Source organism: Rhodnius prolixus, unplaced genomic scaffold (genome assembly GCF_049639745.1).
Source record: "Rhodnius prolixus isolate KJV_2025 unplaced genomic scaffold, Rpr scaffold_8, whole genome shotgun sequence".
NCBI lineage: Eukaryota > Metazoa > Arthropoda > Insecta > Hemiptera > Reduviidae > Rhodnius > Rhodnius prolixus.
Genome location: NW_027411593.1, coordinates 29,295,633 through 29,315,900, shown reverse-complemented (window position 1 = coordinate 29,315,900; position 20,268 = coordinate 29,295,633). Strand labels below are relative to the sequence as shown.

The window sequence follows — 20,268 nt, the reverse complement described above, 5'->3', positions numbered from 1 at the left end:
AGTATTATTTTGTCTTCGGACGAAGTCCGATTTTAATAAAACAAATACTATTTCTGTTTTGAGGAATTTTCTGGTTTAATATTATGTTTGCGTAAAAATAAAATAAACAAAATTTACATAGATTTGTAATTCTTAGACGAGTGTTCTGAAACAAGTATTGGTGTGAGCTCAAATATGTACTTCGCTTAGATTTCGAAAAACAATTCTTATTTTCAGGCTCCTTATCCAAAATTAGACCACTATTCAGTTAACCAATGTGAATTTGAAATCTAAATCCACTTAATTTCGGGCCATATTATCTATTATCAATATAACTTCGTCTTAAGTTATGTCCATACTCCATATAATCATACTCCAAGATAACAGAAAAAAAGACATTAAAAAAGCATACTTATGCTATCTAGCGGCAAATGCTTGAACTAATGGTTTCGCTAACGCTATTTGGAATTGCTTTCTATGCTGAAGTGGTACGCCCATACATTGAAGTGTAAGACATTCTACGCCAAATTAACCTTGATTTAATTTAGTGACTTCCAAACTGCTGACATTTAATTATTTTTAATAATAATACATACATGAGAATTACGTTCGGGTAGAGGAGCAACGCGAAAATTTTGTTTAGGGTAGGAAACCTTCTTTCTGAAACGGTAAATGTCTTTCGTTATGCAAAATAGGTCCTTGGAAGTTTACCATGTTTTTATTTACTGATACAAAAATAATTCTATAAAATTGGTTACCAAGCAAGATGAAAAGCAGTCCTTTAAATGGTACTACAACTGAAGTAATAGCTGCGGTGCAGAATCAATTCTACGGCATTAGTTCAAGCACTTGCCGCTAGATAGCATAAGAATGCTTTTTTAATGTTTTTTTACCTATACAGCAAATTAAATGGTTTTTATTTAATTTGTAGCTGAATTCGCTAAACTGAAATCTCGACCTACCTTGTTCTGAGTAAAAAAATAAAGTAAAAAGCAATTTATTGTAGAGTATTGTTCATCGTTTTGTAATTGATTCATTAAACATATTGCCAGTATGAGTCATAAATTCATCATTATGATTGAAATCGGTAGTATTCTTTCTTCCTGAGCACCTCCGAAAAGTTCTAAATAGATAGTGAAAGTTATACTCTTGTGTTTTTAAAAAGAAGATATAATAATGTTTAAGAACTGGAAGGAACCGCTCACCGAAATAACGCTGTTCTTGAGAATTAATTGTACAATATAGACTTTTTTTAATGACCATTTTTGGTTTTATAATTTTTTAAAATAAAATTCACTATTCTATTAATACTTGTTAAATTATACGAAATGGAAGTATCCGTTGCTTACTTCAATTAAAACTTGGAACTTCTCCAAAACTCGATTACGCCCAATTAGACAGAGGGTTGGATAGAAACCTACACCTCCACCACGATCCACCCTGAGGTCTATTGTGGCACCAAAACTCTAGTACTTTCATAAAATAAAAGCTAAATCTTATTGCACTTTTCAAGAAACTAATAAATACTAATTTACTGGTAAAATATCCATAATTAATGTTTAATAATTTATATAATATAACATGATTATATTTTTTTTATTTGAAAATTTTAGTTTATTTACAATGTTAGCCTCATCACTGCTAGCTGATAAGGAAAAACCATTTTCTGATCTTCTTTGAAAAGTTCATTGACGTCCAATAAGCAAGCACTTCTTTCCATAAAACATTAAATAAAGGTTTTTTAAAATGCTAATTAGCAAAATATAAATATGTATAATACAATTGTATAAAGACGTTTATAAAATGTACTAAGCTGTTTTCACTTCCTTCATTATAAAGAGTAATTTTCTTTAGCATGGTTGTGCTAACGGTGCCACTTCTCGGAGAGAGGTTTTCTGTCTTCTACTTATCCAAAGTAGCAGACTTTGGCATGACTTTCATTCCTTGTCTCTTTTTGAACTGACTACCTAAACGAATTGATAACCAGTGATGGAGGAGGAAGTATCTTCTCTTTGGAGGTATTGAGGTCAGAGGATATTAAGATATGGTTATCCCAACTGTCGGCTCCCCAACCTTCCTGAGGTTTTCTTAAAGAAAATTGAATTTAAATTAGCATTCATTCGGTTTCATTTATTTTGGTCTTTTTTTTAAAATATCTTGGGAAGAGTTAGCAAAACCGATTGCTTAAAAATAACTACCTAAATTTTTAAAAATGCACTGAACAAACTAAACATTTTGAGTTGTCCTAGGCAAAATGAAATATGGAATATGGTGATCCGCAGGTGGAAAAAGATTGCAGAATATTACCTTAATAATTGATAAATTAAAGGTTGTAGGAATTTGAACAAAAGTTTTAGATAACCTAATCTAATTACTGCTTATTTTTGGTCGTACCTATCTGTCATTTCTTTCCGTTTTAACAGTTCTCAAGGTTCTAAATGCTACTCTTTTTTTTTACTTTATATCCCGAGTGAAAAAACACATTTAATAAGTCCAAAAATTCAGCAGTCCTTATTGACAATTAGTAGTTCTTTAATTCTTATTGAAATTATATAGTTTTTAATACACTTATACATGTACAATTTATAGACAACTACCATTTAAGGTACACATTCTTATCGCTAACAAAAAGCTACACTTACCTATTTTCTGAATCTTTCAGAGAAGCTTGAACAACGATAGCTACCACTACTGAAACAATATAATTTCAATTTGTTAGTTAGTTTTTAGAATTTACTTTTTTCAATGACTTTTCTATAGCTCACTAACAATAGACAAAGTTAAGGAGAAATCTTATGAATACACATAATTTTTACATTTTTTTAAATCCGAATTTCACAGGTTTCGTATTTTTATGTCGTACCAATGAAGTCAAGATTTGGGTGTTCTTCATTCAGGAGATCATAAAATTCATTTCTCTTTACCTGATTCTGTTCCCTAAATAGTGTCTTGTTTTTAAGCACCCTACCTACCCCAAATCAGAATATAATACAAGTTTCCTCACGCAAGTGCATGGTTCGTTTCACAAGAATGATACGAGTATATCACAGCATTCATGAGTCATTGTGCGGAGGCGTCTTAACGCACTGTCCCTGCATGGGCCATTGTTAATGGTTAGGTTGAGATGCAACCAACTAGCGCGCAGAATGCTCTAGAAGTCAGTAAAAGCACCCTCTTGTTTGTTCAGGTAATGCGCGCACATCTAGCGAGCAATGACAGGAATTTCCTCCCGAACACTTAACCGAACTCATTAGTTATTGATCAAAGCAGAACCTCAATTGCAAGCAATTATGCTTGGGATTGGCGAATTACGCTCATAGTTCGGTAATTCAAACCCATTCGCGTTCAGTGTAACTGATCGCTCGCCATCTACAGTTTTCAGTTTATTTTCTGAAGAACAAGAAGCACATTATCTCAGAAAAATTAGAGTTTATTCATACAAGGAGAAAAGGACTGGATGGGTATTGGAAGGAATGGGAGATTTTCCAACCTGAAGAGTCAAAAGATATTTGCTTAAAAAGATGGACGATGGTGGCACTACATGCTTAGGGCTAATGTAAGATGTAGTTTTAGATGTGCAGCAAGCAATGTTTATAGCCTAATTTTTCAGGCTGGGCTTAAAGTCCAGTAGGACATTACCTAATTAGAAGCTGTAGACGAGTCACGGAAGCACAGACTTCACTATTAATATTTTTGTAGCAACAAAAGTAGCCACACGTAAGATCTTCTACATATTAGCAGACAAAACCACTACACAAAATTTATCCACCGAAAGAAATATATTCGATCTCTGAAGACTGGTCAGAATCACATGCTAAAACGAGTGAATCATTGATATTTTCAAGCATTGGAAACCAACTATATGTTCAATGAAGGTTTTCTCAGAAATGATACAATTAATTGTCTTTAGAAAAATCATTAATCAGCTTAAATTTGTTGAAGAAAATGGAGCCTTAACTAAATGATGCCTTTACATTATTAGTGTGAGAAATGGAATACTTAACTCATTACTGCAGAAGCTTCCGGGCCTTCGATATGTTTTGTTTTGGATTCTTACATTCGTGGGATATTCTACAATTAAACAAAATGCACAATTAACTCTTGTAATACAAAAGTATTAAGCCAAAGTATTTCTATAAAAAATCAATTAAGACCTTACAAGACACTACAAAACATTAGAACATAAATGTTATTCAAAAAATATATATGTATATTTCTTAACGATATTTCTTTAACAAAGTACCTAAAATTAAAAAAGTAATGTAATTTTTTCATGCGGGTTTTACGTTCAACTGCCATCGTAGTCGTAGACGGAAGAAAGTGGCAAACATATTTTACTTCTCATATAAATCATTAAATAAAATCTAAGATCTAGACCACGAATCGAACCCAGTTCCACAGTACATCTTAATTTTGCATCATAACATTAAACAAGGGTAAGGGTCAACATTTTCAGAGGGTAACGACAGACTGTCGTCGACAGTAAACAAAGAGTTGAATAACAATTTTAATAAGCCATTGAACTTGACAAGTTTAGACAAACACATTTCATTTATAGTTTTTAAAAGATTAAGTACTGTTATCTTTCTAATCTGCCAAGGATTGAAACGACAACAATTAAACATGTAAAAACATTTGAATCGAATACAATACAAATACCTCTTTCCATAGCCAATGCAAATACAGTAATCTCTTTTGACTCATTAGAGGTCATGGCAGAGTATCCTGGAAGAAATTACAGCACAACTCGGCTAGGTTTTAAAATTAGGGTGGTTAATTCTCAATTGTTAAAAAGTTTTAACAATCCTAGGGTTTTAAATATTGCAAGAGTAGAAGAATTCTACTACTATGCAATCTTATTATTACAAACTTGTACTTTTTCCATAGTATTTATTACTTATGAAATAGATTTTAAGTAAGAAATACTATAAAACACTGCAATAAGAAATCTATCTCAAGAAGATATGTTTAAAGCATTCTAAAAATAAAATTTCGCAAATACCAAGCAACTGTAAAGTATTGTGGAAATATTTTTTAGGCATGTTTCAGTCGTAACTTCTTACAACTAAATATTAAAATAAAAGAACATACTTATTTCTTGACTGCCTTCATACAAAGTCAGAAGCGCATTGACAACTTGTCCTATAACAAGACCAATAGAAATGTAATTTCAATAACAGTAATAATTATTATTATTTTTCATAATTATCTTTTACATATAACAAAATTTCATGCTTAAAATGAGCGTATAACAAAAGTGAAAATAACTTTTAAAAAAGAAGCGAAAAGCTGAGGTGATGGCGAGTTGGACTAACAAGTCGGAGTCAGTCAAAGGATATTTTCTCTTCCTGGGAGCTTCAAACGCACATATCTGGGGATTGACAGTGTTGTGTGTCTGGAGGTAGGCAATGCACTAAGGAGATGTAAGGCATGTATAAATTAAAAAAATTGACGCGCCTTAATAAATAAATCAGAGGAATAAAAAGTAAAATTTATTATCTTATTTAAAATAGTTTGAAACTAGTAAATATCTAAAGTTCTATCATATTTATTCTACCATATAATATTATTATGTTACTTATAAAGACCTTTCAAACTAAAAAACTAATGGGTAAATTTATAGGTGAAAAACAGATCATTTATTTATAAATAAACATTCAAGGCCATAAGCTGGATTTTTCATTATTAATTACTTGATATTATTTCAGTAAATTTCATCAATATAAACCACTCAATGGTTGCAAATCTCCAGAAATAGTACTTTCGAATGATTCAGTGAAGAAATTCTGGGATTTGCGAGGTATACAGCAGCGGAAATTTATTCCTAAAGGCATGATGCATGGAGATTTTGTAAAAGAGCTGATCAACTGAGAAATAGCAGAAGAAATGTGTCTAAATTGCATCTTATGTGAAGCAATTCAGCTTTAACTAGTATACTATCTGCGGCTTTACTTTTCGTGATGGTGTTGTTGATATACATACATGGACAGTATTACAAGCTAAAAAATAAAGTGAAATTAGCGAGGCAGTTTGAATTGCACAAGCAAGATTGAAAATATTAGGCGGATCCAAGTCGGATTTCATATTGTTTTTAGTTCTTGGATTTATTTGCGGCACAAATTTTTACCGCACAAGTGAATTAAAAATGCAAAAATGACTCATTAAAATCAAAAAAATTCTACTGCTCGCATAAATTTGTGAAAGAAAAATAGAAGTATATTCACTTCTTTATAGAACCTCTTATTAACTTATCTGTTGAATGGCTCGAAATAACTTTTAATTCTGAAACATATGGGAAACAACTTACATTATTTTATCAAAAATAACATTCGTAAATTAACATAGTACCTGAACTGGAAGATGTGGGGCAGCTGCAAAGTGTACTTGAGGATCTATAAAGATAATTACTTTTCATTACACACACACTATTGTTTAATCAGAAAATAACAAACAATAAATAAACTATTCGTAATTCTTATTTATACCAAATGTTACTTTTCCTATAAACAACAGAGCAAATTTTTACAATATAAATTTAAATACAATAAAACCATTTTTTCAGGCCCTCTTATCAGGCGAATATTATACCTATTACTGATTAGTTGAAGGGTGAACATAATACATACAATTTATATTATATTTCAAGCAGGAGTAAGAGGATACTGGAATAAGAAAACTTGGCGCCTCTGAGTTATCGTAAACAAATTTGCCCGACTCGTAAACAATTCACATTAGCAACCAAAATTACCATGCTAGTAAAAAATGTTTTATATTAAGATCAAACTTTTAATTAAGAATAATTGCATTAAGCATTATTATTTGAGGAATATGATTCATCATAGTGAAGTAGTATAACTTTTCATAGGCAATAATAATGAGTTAATTCTATGTTATAAAATAAAATATCTGTCTTAAAATTCATATTAACCAACCGTTTTCTACAAGCTCTCGCACAAGCGCAGATACAGCAAACGCAGAGCCAAAATAACAATATTATAATCATAACACAGAGTATATAAAACCATATAGATGTCTGTCTTCCCTCATTTTGTTCAGCAACTGCTACACTAAAACATTTGCCTGGAGAATCTTCCACAGTTTTAATTCCTAAACAATATTAAATTTAAATCAACAACTGTTAGCTAGCTTTTAATAAGATTTATTTCTGTGTAAATTTATAAAGTGTTCTTTTTTAGTTTTTACCTTTTTTTGTCATTGTTTCTATCAGTCGCCAAACACTGCCGAACCCTGCATACCACTTCTCATCTCTGAGATGAGGTAAAACCTAAAAAAGAAATAGTTGCTTAAGTTTTCTACGTATCAAAAGGTGCTCTCGATATTGAGAGAAGTTGAGAAAAGTTACTCGGGTAAGCACTTTTAGGAGAAATTGAAAAAAACTTCGGTAAAAGTTCCTACAGCAAGAGTAAGAAATCTGCATGGAACATATATTCGATAATTTCTTACTACAATTTTCAAAGGTTCGAACTCCAAAATTTTGAACGAATAGTTAATATTCGTAACACTATTCATTTTGTAAAACCAATCAACCCTCTGAAATGACGCTTGCATATCCCCCTCAGAATTGCCCTTAAACTAATTTTAATAACAAATAAATATATAAAAAAATAGCCATAGTTAGAAATGACTTTCTCTTCGATAAGAGCTAGAACTTGATAATAAAAAAGGAGATGGCGAGCTATCTAGTAACGATGAGAAAGACCTTCCCAATCTTCAGATTCACTATTCTGGATTTTGCAGACTTCTAACAGCTTAGCACGATGCGTTTAAATTGAGAACAAAAATGAGAGATCCTGTCCATACAATAAATAACATAATGACCGCTCATTTTTTCATCTTATGCTTGATCACAGATGTTCTTTGAATAATTAGTCGATATCGGCTCCTATAACCTACAATTCTGTAGTTGTAATAAATGTTCTATACAATATTCAGAAAGTTATGATATAATTCAGCCACAGGATATCTACAATAGATTTTTTTATATAATCAAACATTTACTTACCACTTTGACTAACCAATTGTGAAAATCTACATTAAATTGATGAACAGCAGGATCATCGCGGACAATGTTGCACTGGGGCTGCACACCAGGAGTTTCCTCTGCTGGTCTGTATAAACAATGTATCGCAGCTGTATAATAGCGAAGAAGGATATTTGCAGAATCTTTGGATATTAAGCTGTACAAACTGCGATTTCTAAATGGTAAAGCTATGGCACATGGATGAGCTGCAGAATCTAAGAAAGGTAAAGGAATATGAAGACAAGGCTTGCTAGTAGTATCCATCGCGTGATCTGCTGAACAAAAATGAAAATTAGCATAGTAAACAAAATATCATTTCAAAAATAATTCAGTAATATATTTTATTTAAGCAATAAGTTACTATGCACTTATTTTTTATGATAGTTATGAGCTTAGAAATAAAAAGATGTGGATGAAATTGTAGGAATTCGAGCTTCCAATATCAAATGAAAGAAAACATATTAAATAGTCTTGAAAATATATAACATTATTTATTTTAAATTTTTTTTTTTAAGGCTTTAAGACTGGTAAATTTGCATTAGGAAGACACACTGACAAAGATAGTGGTCCCTCGAAGAGTTGGAATTACAGTAATGAAAATTATAAATAAAACGGGTCTAAAAATGTTTCTCTGAGGAAACGCAGCCTGTCCTGATAAAGAGGATTTATGTAGCACATCGAAGTGTCTTTTAAAAAGAAAAAAAGTCTTGAAGATTACGTACTGATAGTAGAATATTTTTTGAGTTTGTATAGTAAGTCTGGATGCCAAAAGTAATCGAGTGCTTATGCCCGCTTATATTGCTTTTGCTCAAGAGATGCTGAGATCTATTCTAAGCGTTTGCACTGGTGAAAAGTTGATGAAATATGATATAAGAATTAAGAAACAAGAGCTGTTTAAAAAAAAAGCTTTACTAGAATATTAACTATTAATGGAAAGGCAATAAAAGTTTGTAAAATGGCGAATTTATTAGGTGTGGGAATTATTTTGATTACGGATAGGAAAGTAAGAAGTACGGAGTTCAGGATTGTAAAGATGTAAGAAAGATTACATTGTTTACATTACATTACATTGTTCTTTAGGGTTTCGGACGAGACTTAGGGTGGGTGAAAAGATTAAGGGGAAACTGTGGTTTTATTTATTTATTTTTCAATTAGGAAAGTGACCTTGAAATATATTTTTTAAAGACTTTGAGTGTTAAACTATAGAGGTAAACAAAAATTTTGAATTATTTGGTTGAAATGGTTGAGATTTGAACATTATTCTATGAAACACATTATAACTAGCAGCAGATATTACTTCCACATTTTTCCGTTATTAATTAGGATATAACTTTTTGGCAAACTTGAGGAGAAAATGAACTATGAAAATCTTAAATTATCTATATTTTCTTATAATTAAAAGTTAAAGATAATTTATCCTGCTTAGGAAGTAATACTTCAAGTATTATTCTTTTGGTGCACTTAATGCAGGCTAATGAGTATGTAAAACAAACAAAAATTATATCAACTTGTTGAACATACTTGTCATATCGTAGCTAGAAATTAAACTGCTGCAAGCATTATCCACGGTAGGAGTTGGAACTACAAATGGTGCAATATTGCTAGATTTCTTTACATAAACTGGTCTTGTCCACGAACCACCATCGGTGGCAAGGACTTGTTTCGTCGTTTCTAATAGTTCATTCATCTAACAGACAAGAAGTAAACAGTTAATAAAACTCAATTAAAAAAAGGGTTTATTACCTTGCAAAAAGTAAGATTCAGATTTACAACTTGACGGATTATTTACATACTTCTACTTCCTCTTATTTTAAATTCAGAACCTGAGGCCACTGATATCCGAAGCTTTTCAGCGCACTGCTTATTTCTAGACAATATTCTCTCGTAATAGTCACTACAACAACGGACTTTAAAGGGAAGGAGACTCCCTTTAGATGTGGGCTGAAGGAGGTTGGGGAAAAGGCGTATTTTATTCAAAGAGTGCATTCATTGGACTAGATAGCCATGAGTCCTTTTTTAGACTCTTAAGTTTGGTCAAACCGGGTACTCCAGGATATCAGGTCTGGAGGTTGCTCCAACTATAAGTCCACAAGGTCCGGTGGCACAAATGCCTGGCCAGTCTCACAAATAAAAATTAACTTCGTAGAGCTTGAAAGCCAATAAAGCTATCTGATTAAACAGATATCTGGTAAAATTATACAACGGGAATTGATTAGCTTTTTTCTTATAGTCTCGGCTGCCAAATTTATTAAGGTCAGTCTGGAAAAGTTTTACCACGAAAGCCCCGCTTGTTCATCTTTGAGCCGCCCGAGAACCTCAGAGAGACATAAGCTTAAAGTAACTGCTTAATTAGTGATGATTGTTAATTGTTAATATTTATTTTGTAGTTTTGAATGAACGTACGAAGCATCTTTGCAAGTATTTTTACAGGTGAATTTTAGCTTAAAGCTGACAGATTTATTGAAGAATTTGAACCTGGATAAACTAATCTCTGTCTGGAATCACATTTACATTTATTCATTCATAAAAACTGACTAAGTTATTCGCCTTTAGATTTACTTTTAAGAAAAAGTTATCTACTTTAAAACGAACCTGTTTGGTTACACAATAGTTAACTTCACCCTCATAGTTCTTCTCTTTAGCAATTGGAAAACCATACGCTTGCAAATAACCGCCCAATGTGTCAGTCATGGCTGATAACAAAATTTTATGTGCATGTTTTGATGTCACTTCTTCTTGTAATGTTTTTAAACACATTTTAATATAATCCATCAGTAGGTTAATATTGTTTGGTACTTTTCTTGGTAGGATTTCTTGCATTAATCTTCTAGCGTATAACAAAGCTAATTCTTCTCTACTCCAACATTCTTTACTTATATCTGATGATTTGAATAACACTGTACGAACATTTGGCGAATCACAGTGGCAATCTGGTGTATCGCTTCTTCCAGGACCAGCATTTATGAGAATACAATTTACATATATCAGAAATAAAAAAAAATCCATTTATTAGGAAATATTAAAATTATCAACAAGGAGGCGTTATTAAAAAAAGAAAAAAAAAGCTATTGGCATAATAGTTTATTTTTATAACCATAGAAATAATTATTTTATTAAGAAGCAATTTCACTTTTGTGCTAAAGGAATTTTTGTGAAATTTAATTTTTACAAATAAAAATAATGCTTTTATACGTAAACATATGTTGTTTTTCGCTTTTTAAAACTAGTTTCAAAATTAGAGAAAATTTTATTCAAAGTAATTTTTTTAAAAAAATTGTTTTTAATTCTATTTATTTAATACAGGACATCTAAGGCTTTATACTACCGCCTCTTGCAGAGCCTTTTGCAGAGCACTACCGGCCTCAGAAGCGTGTTCTCTTGTAACACACAGAAGAGGCTCCTGGGAATAGAAAATATAAGGACCGTCAGCAATGTTTTGTAGTTGATGCATGTTAGATTGGAAACGGATGAGAAATCAATCTTTCTTTCTTCCTTGTACATTGTTCTTTCTTTCTAGCAAGACTGAATTGTGTTGCTGTTCATATTTATTTGATATTGAATGAAACATTTGCATCTTGCGTTTCTTGAAAAAATGTTAATATCAATAACAATAATCTATGATTATGAACAGGGGTATAATTTGAACAATAATCTCTTTATAGCAAGACTACATAGTATTCTGGCTATCTCACTTGTTTTATGTTGAATTAAGAGAATATGACCAAATAAAAGAAAATTACACATACTCTGAAAAGGAAAAGAAAAATAATCTGAAAAATTTAAAAGAAAATTATTCATGCTCTGATAAAAGAAAAGAAAAATACATAAATAAATAGAATAAACAATAAGAAAACTGAAAAGTACCTTAAATGGCAAAAATTAAATAATTTAATATACCTAATTAATATATTTAAAAGAAATACAAGCAATCCTTGAAAACAATAAGACTGTGAAGGTCAAATTATATGTCGGCGATAATGCCAAGCATGTCGCGCAAAGTCGAATAAATGTTAGCAACCTTTCTCGGGAGAAGCGTTAAGAAAATGTCTCAGTGCTGATGGAAGAAAAGGGCTAAAGCCAAGGTACCGCACCCGCAGTTCGCTAAGGGCAGAACACTCGCACAAAAAATGATACAAATTCTCCCTCACAAAGGGATCACCAAGAGAGCAGTGATAAGAAAATTTTATGTTGAATTAAGAGAATATAACTAAATCTAAATCAGGACGGTCAAGCCATGGCTTGAAATTTAAATGTAAGAGCTCACATCTGAGCTTAAACAACCATTTCAAATTCAGATTAATATCTCAATGGTACTCGGCCTCAATTTTCCAACAACAATTTTCGATTTGTCGAGATTAACAGTCGAATTCCACTGTTCACAATAGTTCGCCAACAGATTAATGTTTCGCGGCAAAGTAGCATGGTCCTCCGCGAGAAGAATGATGTCATCCGCGTACATCAAAACACTGATACGGTGACCTCCAATCCGTACCCCACCCTCAAGTACCTGAGGCAGGTCATCCAAAAAAAGTGCAAAAAAGGAGCGGGCTCAAAATACATCCCTGACGAACGCCGCATTCAACAGGAAAAAACACGGTTTTTACCACGAACAGCCGATTCAGCGTCGGAATTAAGACTTGTTAGGATACGTATAAATTCTGTTGAAACTCTTAAGAAAGATTATAAAATTACAAAAATAAGGCCTTCCCTGGAACACTGTCGAATGCGGTTTTAAAGTCAACAAAAAAAGGATATACTTCATTACCACTTTTTAGAAATTTAAGCTTAATAATGTTTAACAAAACAGGTTATCAATACTAGAATACCCTCGCTTGAACCCTGCTTGATACACATTGAGCAACTCATTGTTTCTTACAATGAAAGTAGAAGACCAGTGAAAATCTTAGCAGAAGCGTATATGCCCTTCTTTGGACATAATTAAATTCAATTAAATCCCCTCGTTTAAAAAGCGGAAAAATGATGGAGTTACTAAATGAAATTGGGGTTACGCCAATTTCAAACATGAAATTAAATAACGATAAAAGGCTATCCAAAAAACAGTCAGGTGCATACCTATAAAACTCATGAGGACACTTTGTCAGGTCCAGGAGCCTTATTATTTTTTAACTTACTGACAACCATCTGACGCTCGCTGAAATCAAAAGGGAGATCCAAAGAACAAGGGTAAGCCAGTGGAAGTAGTTTTTTCTATAAAAATGAACATGAAAAAAATGAAACTCGAAACAATTGTTGAAGTTGATAATGACCGTCATGGGCGTTTAAAAATCGACTTGGAAATAATGAAAGAAAGCATTTATTTAGTGACTAAGAGAACTAGTTGGATTATTTATATCTGATAACAACAACTAAGCTCTTACCGAGCACATTCAGTATTCATTATAATTTGCAAAGCAATCATAAGATAAAAAATTCTTTCATAGCTAAAAACTTTTGATTAAGATTGTGATGGGTGTTTATTTTATTTTTTGACGATCAACGCTAAAATCTCATACAAATACGAAAGAGTAAACACAAACATATTTGTGCGATACAAAAGTAACACATACAATAATATATAGGCTATTTTTAGATCGGGTAGCAATAATTTGTTTTAAATAAATTAAATTTGATATTACACTCTAAAAATTTATGCTTCTTAATTTGTAAAATAATTTTGATGCTAAAGAACATTTTTGTTCCATAACTTAGTAGTTTACCTTTGTTTATTTAATTGAATAAGGTTTTTTTATTTATTTTATAGTATACGTTAGTACATAACAATCTGCTGACGCTTTTTGACCAAGTATATGTCCTTTATTTACAAAATATTTGTTTTTTTTATTTACTTTCAATTTTTTGGAAAAATTTTGCGTAAAATTAAAAGACTTTACCTATTATAATAACAATCATTATCAACATTGAATAAAAAATAGTTTGGTCACTTCTATCATAGATTACCGACTAAAAACGAATTTTTATAAAGAGCAATATTAATAGATTGAACTGCTATGCGAAGATCCCAGGTTTGATTCCAGCTCCATGACTTTTAATTATTCTGCCCAGTAGCCTCGTACTGCTCTATAATTCGGTGAGGGACAGTATTTTCGGAAAAAAGAGAACATTGTCCGGAGGCCTGCCGTGAAAAAAACGTTTTGTAGGAATTAAAGGTTCCAACTAAAAGGATCAATTTTTTTTTTTAAGAAAAGTACAAAGAGATCGAAGAGATCTAAGCATCTACTGTGGTCCTCAGATTCAAAAAACAAAAAACTGTTCTTAAAAGGTTGATATTATAGTCTACAAAAACGAGAGAGTAAGGAACACATATATTTTAAAACCTAACTTGATAATAATATATACTTAACAGCTTCTTCATTGGATTTAAACTGAACCAATTTTTAATGTTCACAGGTTTTATAAATTAATTCTTATTAAATGCTTTTTACCCTATCCTTTTCCCTTTAAACTCTAATCCTTTAAAAACCTTTATGTTCATAATCGAACTACATAATGAAGTGCGTCCTCAATCGGAGTGTATTCACATAGGCAACAGAAATGTACTTATTTTAATTGTGCCGGGTAAGTCGCACTCTACACTTTGATCGAGACACAACAATCGACCTCTTAACTTTAGTCTATTTTGAATAAGCTTTGGCAACTTAAAATAATTTATGTAATGATTAGGATCAAAGTACAATGAGAAATGATATACATGTTGGTAATTCCGAACAATTCTATTTACAGAAAGGATGACAATCACGAATAAATATCGTTTACTAATAAAAAAGATTAAATTCAGATAAAACAGATTTTTCCAAGGCCGAAATACTATATATTTCTCTTTTCTTCAGCCTGCTTTGTTTAATTATAAGATTACTTTGATATTTAAGTTTTATCTAACCCTTCTAACGTATACATAATCAAATAATAATATGATAATATATAGTATAAAATATAATATATAGATAATGCTTTTATTAGAATTGCAACATATTCTGGCTACATCGATGACTTTAAAGTAACCATGGAAGTCCTCCAAGGAGACCCACTTTTACCTTTTCTCTTCAATTATTTTATCGACATTTTTTCTCGAGAAGGAGCCAAAACGAATAATTTTCCGGATAATGAAGCTTTCTTCCTACTGTGCTACGCGGATAATATTTTATATTAGCCAATTATTTGAATGACATAAAAGAAAAGCTAATTATTCTTCAAATTATTATAATATAAATCAATAATTTAAGTCACCTCTTAACTTCATCCTGTGCACCAACGAAATTTCAAGGCAAGTTTTTATCTTCGTGTTGAACAATCATGCTGGTGCGTTCTACCAACATGGAAACCAATGCTCTAACTTCTGAACAAACCCAAGCCCGTTGAAAATTCCCTTTTTGAAAATTTAAAATGAAAAACATCATGCAGTAGCGATGTAGGTTATAGGAGTGTTAATAATCCACCTATCAATAAGAAAGTAGTATTTTTGTTTTGTTTTGTCATATTGTATTTTGTGTTCACAAATATTCCTTCAGCCATTTTCAGAGAATAATTAAACGAGTGCAAAATTTAGTGAATGATGAAAACAAACAAATTAATGTTTATATGATAGTTCACAGACAATATATTGGGTTGTCCGGAAAATAATGCAGTATTTTATGTTTTCTTTAAAATACCCCTCCAAATAGTAAACTGTTTATATTTGTTGGACTTTTGACTTTTATAAATGTAAACACTTATTAATCCTCTTTCAAACAAAAATGTTTGTTTACCTCTGTAACATTTTGCTACTTGGAAATAATTCAGTCTTTACTAAGAGGTCAAAGCGTGATTTTCTTCGCATAATTTTGTTTTACGAGTCTAAACTCGGCCGGAACGGGGCCCAAACGGCCAGAAACATCAACGATTTCTGGGGCAAAGGCAGTATAAGTGAGTGTACTGTTCAACGGAGGTTCCAGAGATTTCGAGTGGGAGACTTGAGCCTTGAAGACAAAGAAGGCCGTGGAAGAAGTTCTGTCCTTGATGACGATGTTCTCCGAGCTTTGGTGGAAGAAAATCCCTGAACAACTGTTCGAGAACTGGCAGGGAAACTCGAAGTCAGCAAATCAACTGTCGATGACCACCATCTCAAGGCGATTGGGAAGGTAAAAAAGCTCTGCCCTACTCATCGGACCTCTCGCATACTGATTACCATTTTTTTAGACTCTTGGACCACTATTTACAAAATTAAAAAATTTATTGACCAAAGAATATTAGAAAATGCGTTTTCTGAATTTATAAATTCTAAGGATTCCAAATTCTGTACAGAGGGTTTGGAAAAGTGACGTTGGCAGAAATGTGTAGAAAGTAATGGAGACTATTTAGATTAATAAATTCATTAATTTTAATTTTTTTCTTTTAAAACCATAAACCTGCATTATTTTCCGGACAACCCAATACTACTTTTGTGATGAGTATTGAATGGCAGCCGAAGGAAGACCGTTATGTGGCAGAGAAAGGTGTTTAGAAAGGAAATGGGGATGGAAAACCCTAGCTTTATTTTCAACCTTTAATTGTTTACTCTTAACCAGTTGATTATTTAACCAGTGCATTCGACGTGTATACTCATTGTGATACTGCCAAGTATTTTAAACGTTGGGGGGTAATGGGAGCCAGCCAAATGATAAGTGGTTGGTACATGTTTGGTCTCCGCATTAGAGATAGAGAATTATGCACACAAATAGAAGCTCTCAACCCTTATGCAAAGCCGTTTTTACCTTTGATAGAGATTCAGACCTCAGTACGTGCATGATTTCATTTTGCACAGAATTCAAAGCTCTTTTCTTCCTTGTAAAAGCTTTTGCGTCCCTAGTTAACTAAGCAATGCATAAATGAAGCGGTGCAAGATTTAGAAATGCACAGAATTCTCTGTAATTTCAAGCCATAGAGATTGCAGAAAAAGTCGCTTGCAGTGTCTATTATAACGTTGTAAACTTTTGGTTGTTTTGCCCTGCGTTCGACGTGTATACACGTCATTGTCTGATTTTAATTCCGCACACTGTGGGGGGTTTTTGAAACTAAATTCCGGGCTTAATTGGTTAAAAGAGAGTATCGGAAGAGATAAATTCTATTTCGATGGGTGGAGAATATATATATTTTGTATATAGTATAAAAATCACTGTCTTTTTCATCGGATTGAGTTGTAATTGATCGTGGATGGATTTTACAGGAAGACCTTTGGTTCAGGCTGATATGTAAGAATAAATTGATTTTTAAAATCGAATGCAGGCATTAAGGAAAAACCTTTCGGAAAGAGCAGTAATTTCACTTTTTTTTTTAAAGAAGTGATGTCGTGATTGTTGCTTCAGCCTCTATTGTAGATAATGTGTACGTTTTCCTTGATAAATGGTGTCCCATAGAGGTGTGACGCAATTAAAGGTATATATATAAAATTGCATCACACACATACTATATATATATATATATATATATATATATATATATATATATAGTTTCAGTTTTTTTTCAGTTTAGGAATGGGTTCTTTAAGTTTGAAATATAATTTATCCAGATTGTTTATAGTTAGCCAACAAGTGATTTAAAAATTTTACTAGGGCTATAAAGTAAAACTAAGCTTTACCAAATCAAGTCTTGAGGGAAAGTTAAAGCTAAATCCACTACGACTTGAGAGAAAAAAAAAAAACTGCTGAATATAAAATGCATTCGACGTCTGTATCGTCTCAAATATCTAGAACCAATCGAGTGAAAGAACATGAGTCGTTATTACCCAGAACAACATGAGGCGGCTACCACCTGTTGCATCATTTTCAAGAGTATTTGGGGCTTTTGGAAGGCAAATTAAGTGAAGCGCTAATTTACCAAGTTTGCAGTATACATTAATATCCTTGACAGATATTTATATAACCAATATAAATATCAGCAATGAACTTACTGGAAATGAATCGCTTGAGAAATATGCGCACTTCCGAAATTGAGATGGCGCAGCTTGTTGTGTGCTTCGAGTAACATTTACTCGTGTGTAATTTAGAGCTCCCACAATACCTTGTAAGAATAGGATAACTTTTAGTGTTTCTGTAAAAGAACCATCATTCATCAACTACTTATTTAGTACTGGTAGAAAATTAATTAAATTATAAATTAATAATTTACATCCAAATAAAAGGTAGAGATTGAAAATAAGAAATAAATCGTAATTTTGTATTGCCTACAAAAAGGTTACATTAATTTAGCACGTGAATTATTAGTAGATTAAAAAATTGATAAGATAGTCTGTAAGAGTACTCGTTGTAATACATTTTTCTATCGATTTATTGCAAGTTAATTTTATTTCCTTTTGTATTCTTTTGCAACATCAGCAGTTTTTAATTTATTTATATTTTTTTTAGTAATCCTATTCTTACCATCTTTTATTTCACAATCTACATTTTATTTGAAAAATTTTCCCATCTGTAATAAATACTCCAAGTAATTAAGGACTATGAAAAATATAAGGGTGCAGTCTTAGTCCTTTACTGTTCACTACAGTGTTGGATACAGTTCTTCCAAATGCAGCGCATGGATGAGGTCATATATTATCGGATACAGAAAAGTGTAGCCATTTTCTACAGCCTATTAGCCTTCACGGCTAATGGACATCCAGTTCAACCTGAAAGTTAGTTAGCAAGAGTTGGATATCAACGTTGAAAAGACAAAAATCATGTAGATAGAAAGGCGAACAGAAGTACTGACAGAGTGGTCCGACTAAAAGGAGAAAAGCTAGAACGGATCCACTACTTCAAATATATCTGAGCGAATAAAAGCGAGGAAGGGCAAACCTTGAATTGAGGAAAGAGATTTGTAGCAGGCAAATGGAATACATCCATAAAAAAGAAATAATTTTATCGACAAGAGAGAGGTATCTAAAAATTTTTTTAAAAAAAGTAGTCTTAAATAGGAGCCTTTACTGACGAATTCCAACGAATCCTGGAACCTCAAGAAGTATAAGAGTCAAATCAGTTGGCTTCAGGGATACATGGAAGCAGCTTTATAAAGAAACTATTTAGGTGAAAGAGGTATTGCCTCTGAAGATAAGGAAGACATTTTAGTTTAAAGTTTAACCCCAAAGTTCCTTTAAGCTCTCTTCCAAAACTGCTTAAAAAATAAATTCCATGGATACATGTTAGAAAAAAGTTAAAAAAATCGTGGTTGTTAGAGCTGTTTCGAGAAAATTGTTACATTAAAGTGGCTGATTTTTGACAAAAAATACCGTAAATACTGTACCGTAATTAAAGTTATACAAATTACAATAAAAACAATGTTTGTTTTCTACTGCTGTTGATTTCCACAATCAAACCTACAGATATAAAAAAAAAATATATTTTTTCAGAGGAAACAGCTAAATCTGCAATTAATGTATAAATGCCACATTTTCGAAAAATTGACTATCACTTTTGAAAATCACAGCTAATCTTTAATTACAGCGTTAAAAATAAGTAAAAACAACTCTTACTATTAATTATTTAATGTTTTCCAGCTTAATTAATGTATTCCAAAAATAATAGGCTTGATATCAAATTAAGACTATTAATTTAAATTTTGCTTTTATCGATAATTAGCTACGAACATGAGCTTATGAGCCAGTAATAAAGAGTAAGAGTGGGGACAACTGACTCAAAACTGCCGCCATTTTCTGGGAATTACCTAATGGAGGGGCCACTTTTTCCGTAATGTAATTTCAGTGTTGCCAATGTCCGGGTAATTACCCATTTTTCGGGTAATTCAACATTGAATGGGTAAGTAAGCAAGTAATTGAACTTTGACGGGTAAAATCGGGTAATCATCTTACTCAAACGAAATAATTTTTCGAAAATTTCAAATTCGATCTAGACTGAATTCAGCTTTTGTAAAGAGCAATAACATTTTTATATATTTAATCTACTTATATTACTAACAGTTCAGTAGTTAAAAGATTTTAATATCGATATAAATTTGGACACTGAGGATTACTGGGCTAAAATTTTTAATATAAAAAAAGCTGATGGTGAACTTGAATTTAAAAATTTAAAAAAAGTTATATACTTTTTGCTTGTTTTACCCTTCTCTAATGTATCTGTTGAAAGAATTTTCAGTGACATAAAAAATATAAAAACTGATCACAGAAATAATTTGTCAACTAATACATTAAAGTCTATTTTAATCACCAAAAATTTTTTATACAAAGATAATGATATTATTAATTTTGAACCAAATGAGGAAATGTTAAATACTAACATTTGGGA

At 31.8% G+C, this 20,268-nt stretch overlaps 1 protein-coding gene across 8 annotated transcripts; it reads right to left on the bottom strand.

Annotated features, from left to right (window-relative positions):
- Positions 1-1,539: 1,539 nt before the first annotated feature.
- Positions 1,540-11,192, bottom strand: LOC141451121 (uncharacterized). 8 transcript variants are annotated; one of them, XM_074122238.1, is made up of 10 exons: positions 10,613-11,192; positions 9,542-9,707; positions 8,003-8,295; positions 7,183-7,264; positions 6,912-7,086; positions 6,328-6,371; positions 5,071-5,121; positions 3,984-4,050; positions 2,622-2,667; positions 1,540-1,691 (listed from the first exon to the last, which is right to left on the bottom strand). In XM_074122238.1, exons 1-9 carry the CDS (start codon positions 11,024-11,026, stop codon positions 2,622-2,624), a joined length of 1,338 nt encoding a protein of 445 aa, XP_073978339.1. In that variant the 5' UTR covers positions 11,027-11,192; the 3' UTR covers positions 1,540-1,691. The 8 variants fall into 8 exon arrangements, with proteins under 8 accessions (XP_073978339.1, XP_073978334.1, XP_073978338.1 ...); XM_074122233.1 differs by having other exon boundaries at positions 1,541-1,691; positions 2,622-2,670; positions 10,613-11,191; XM_074122237.1 differs by having other exon boundaries at positions 1,542-1,691; positions 2,622-2,670; positions 8,003-8,292; positions 10,613-11,189.
- Positions 11,193-20,268: the final 9,076 nt, after the last annotated feature.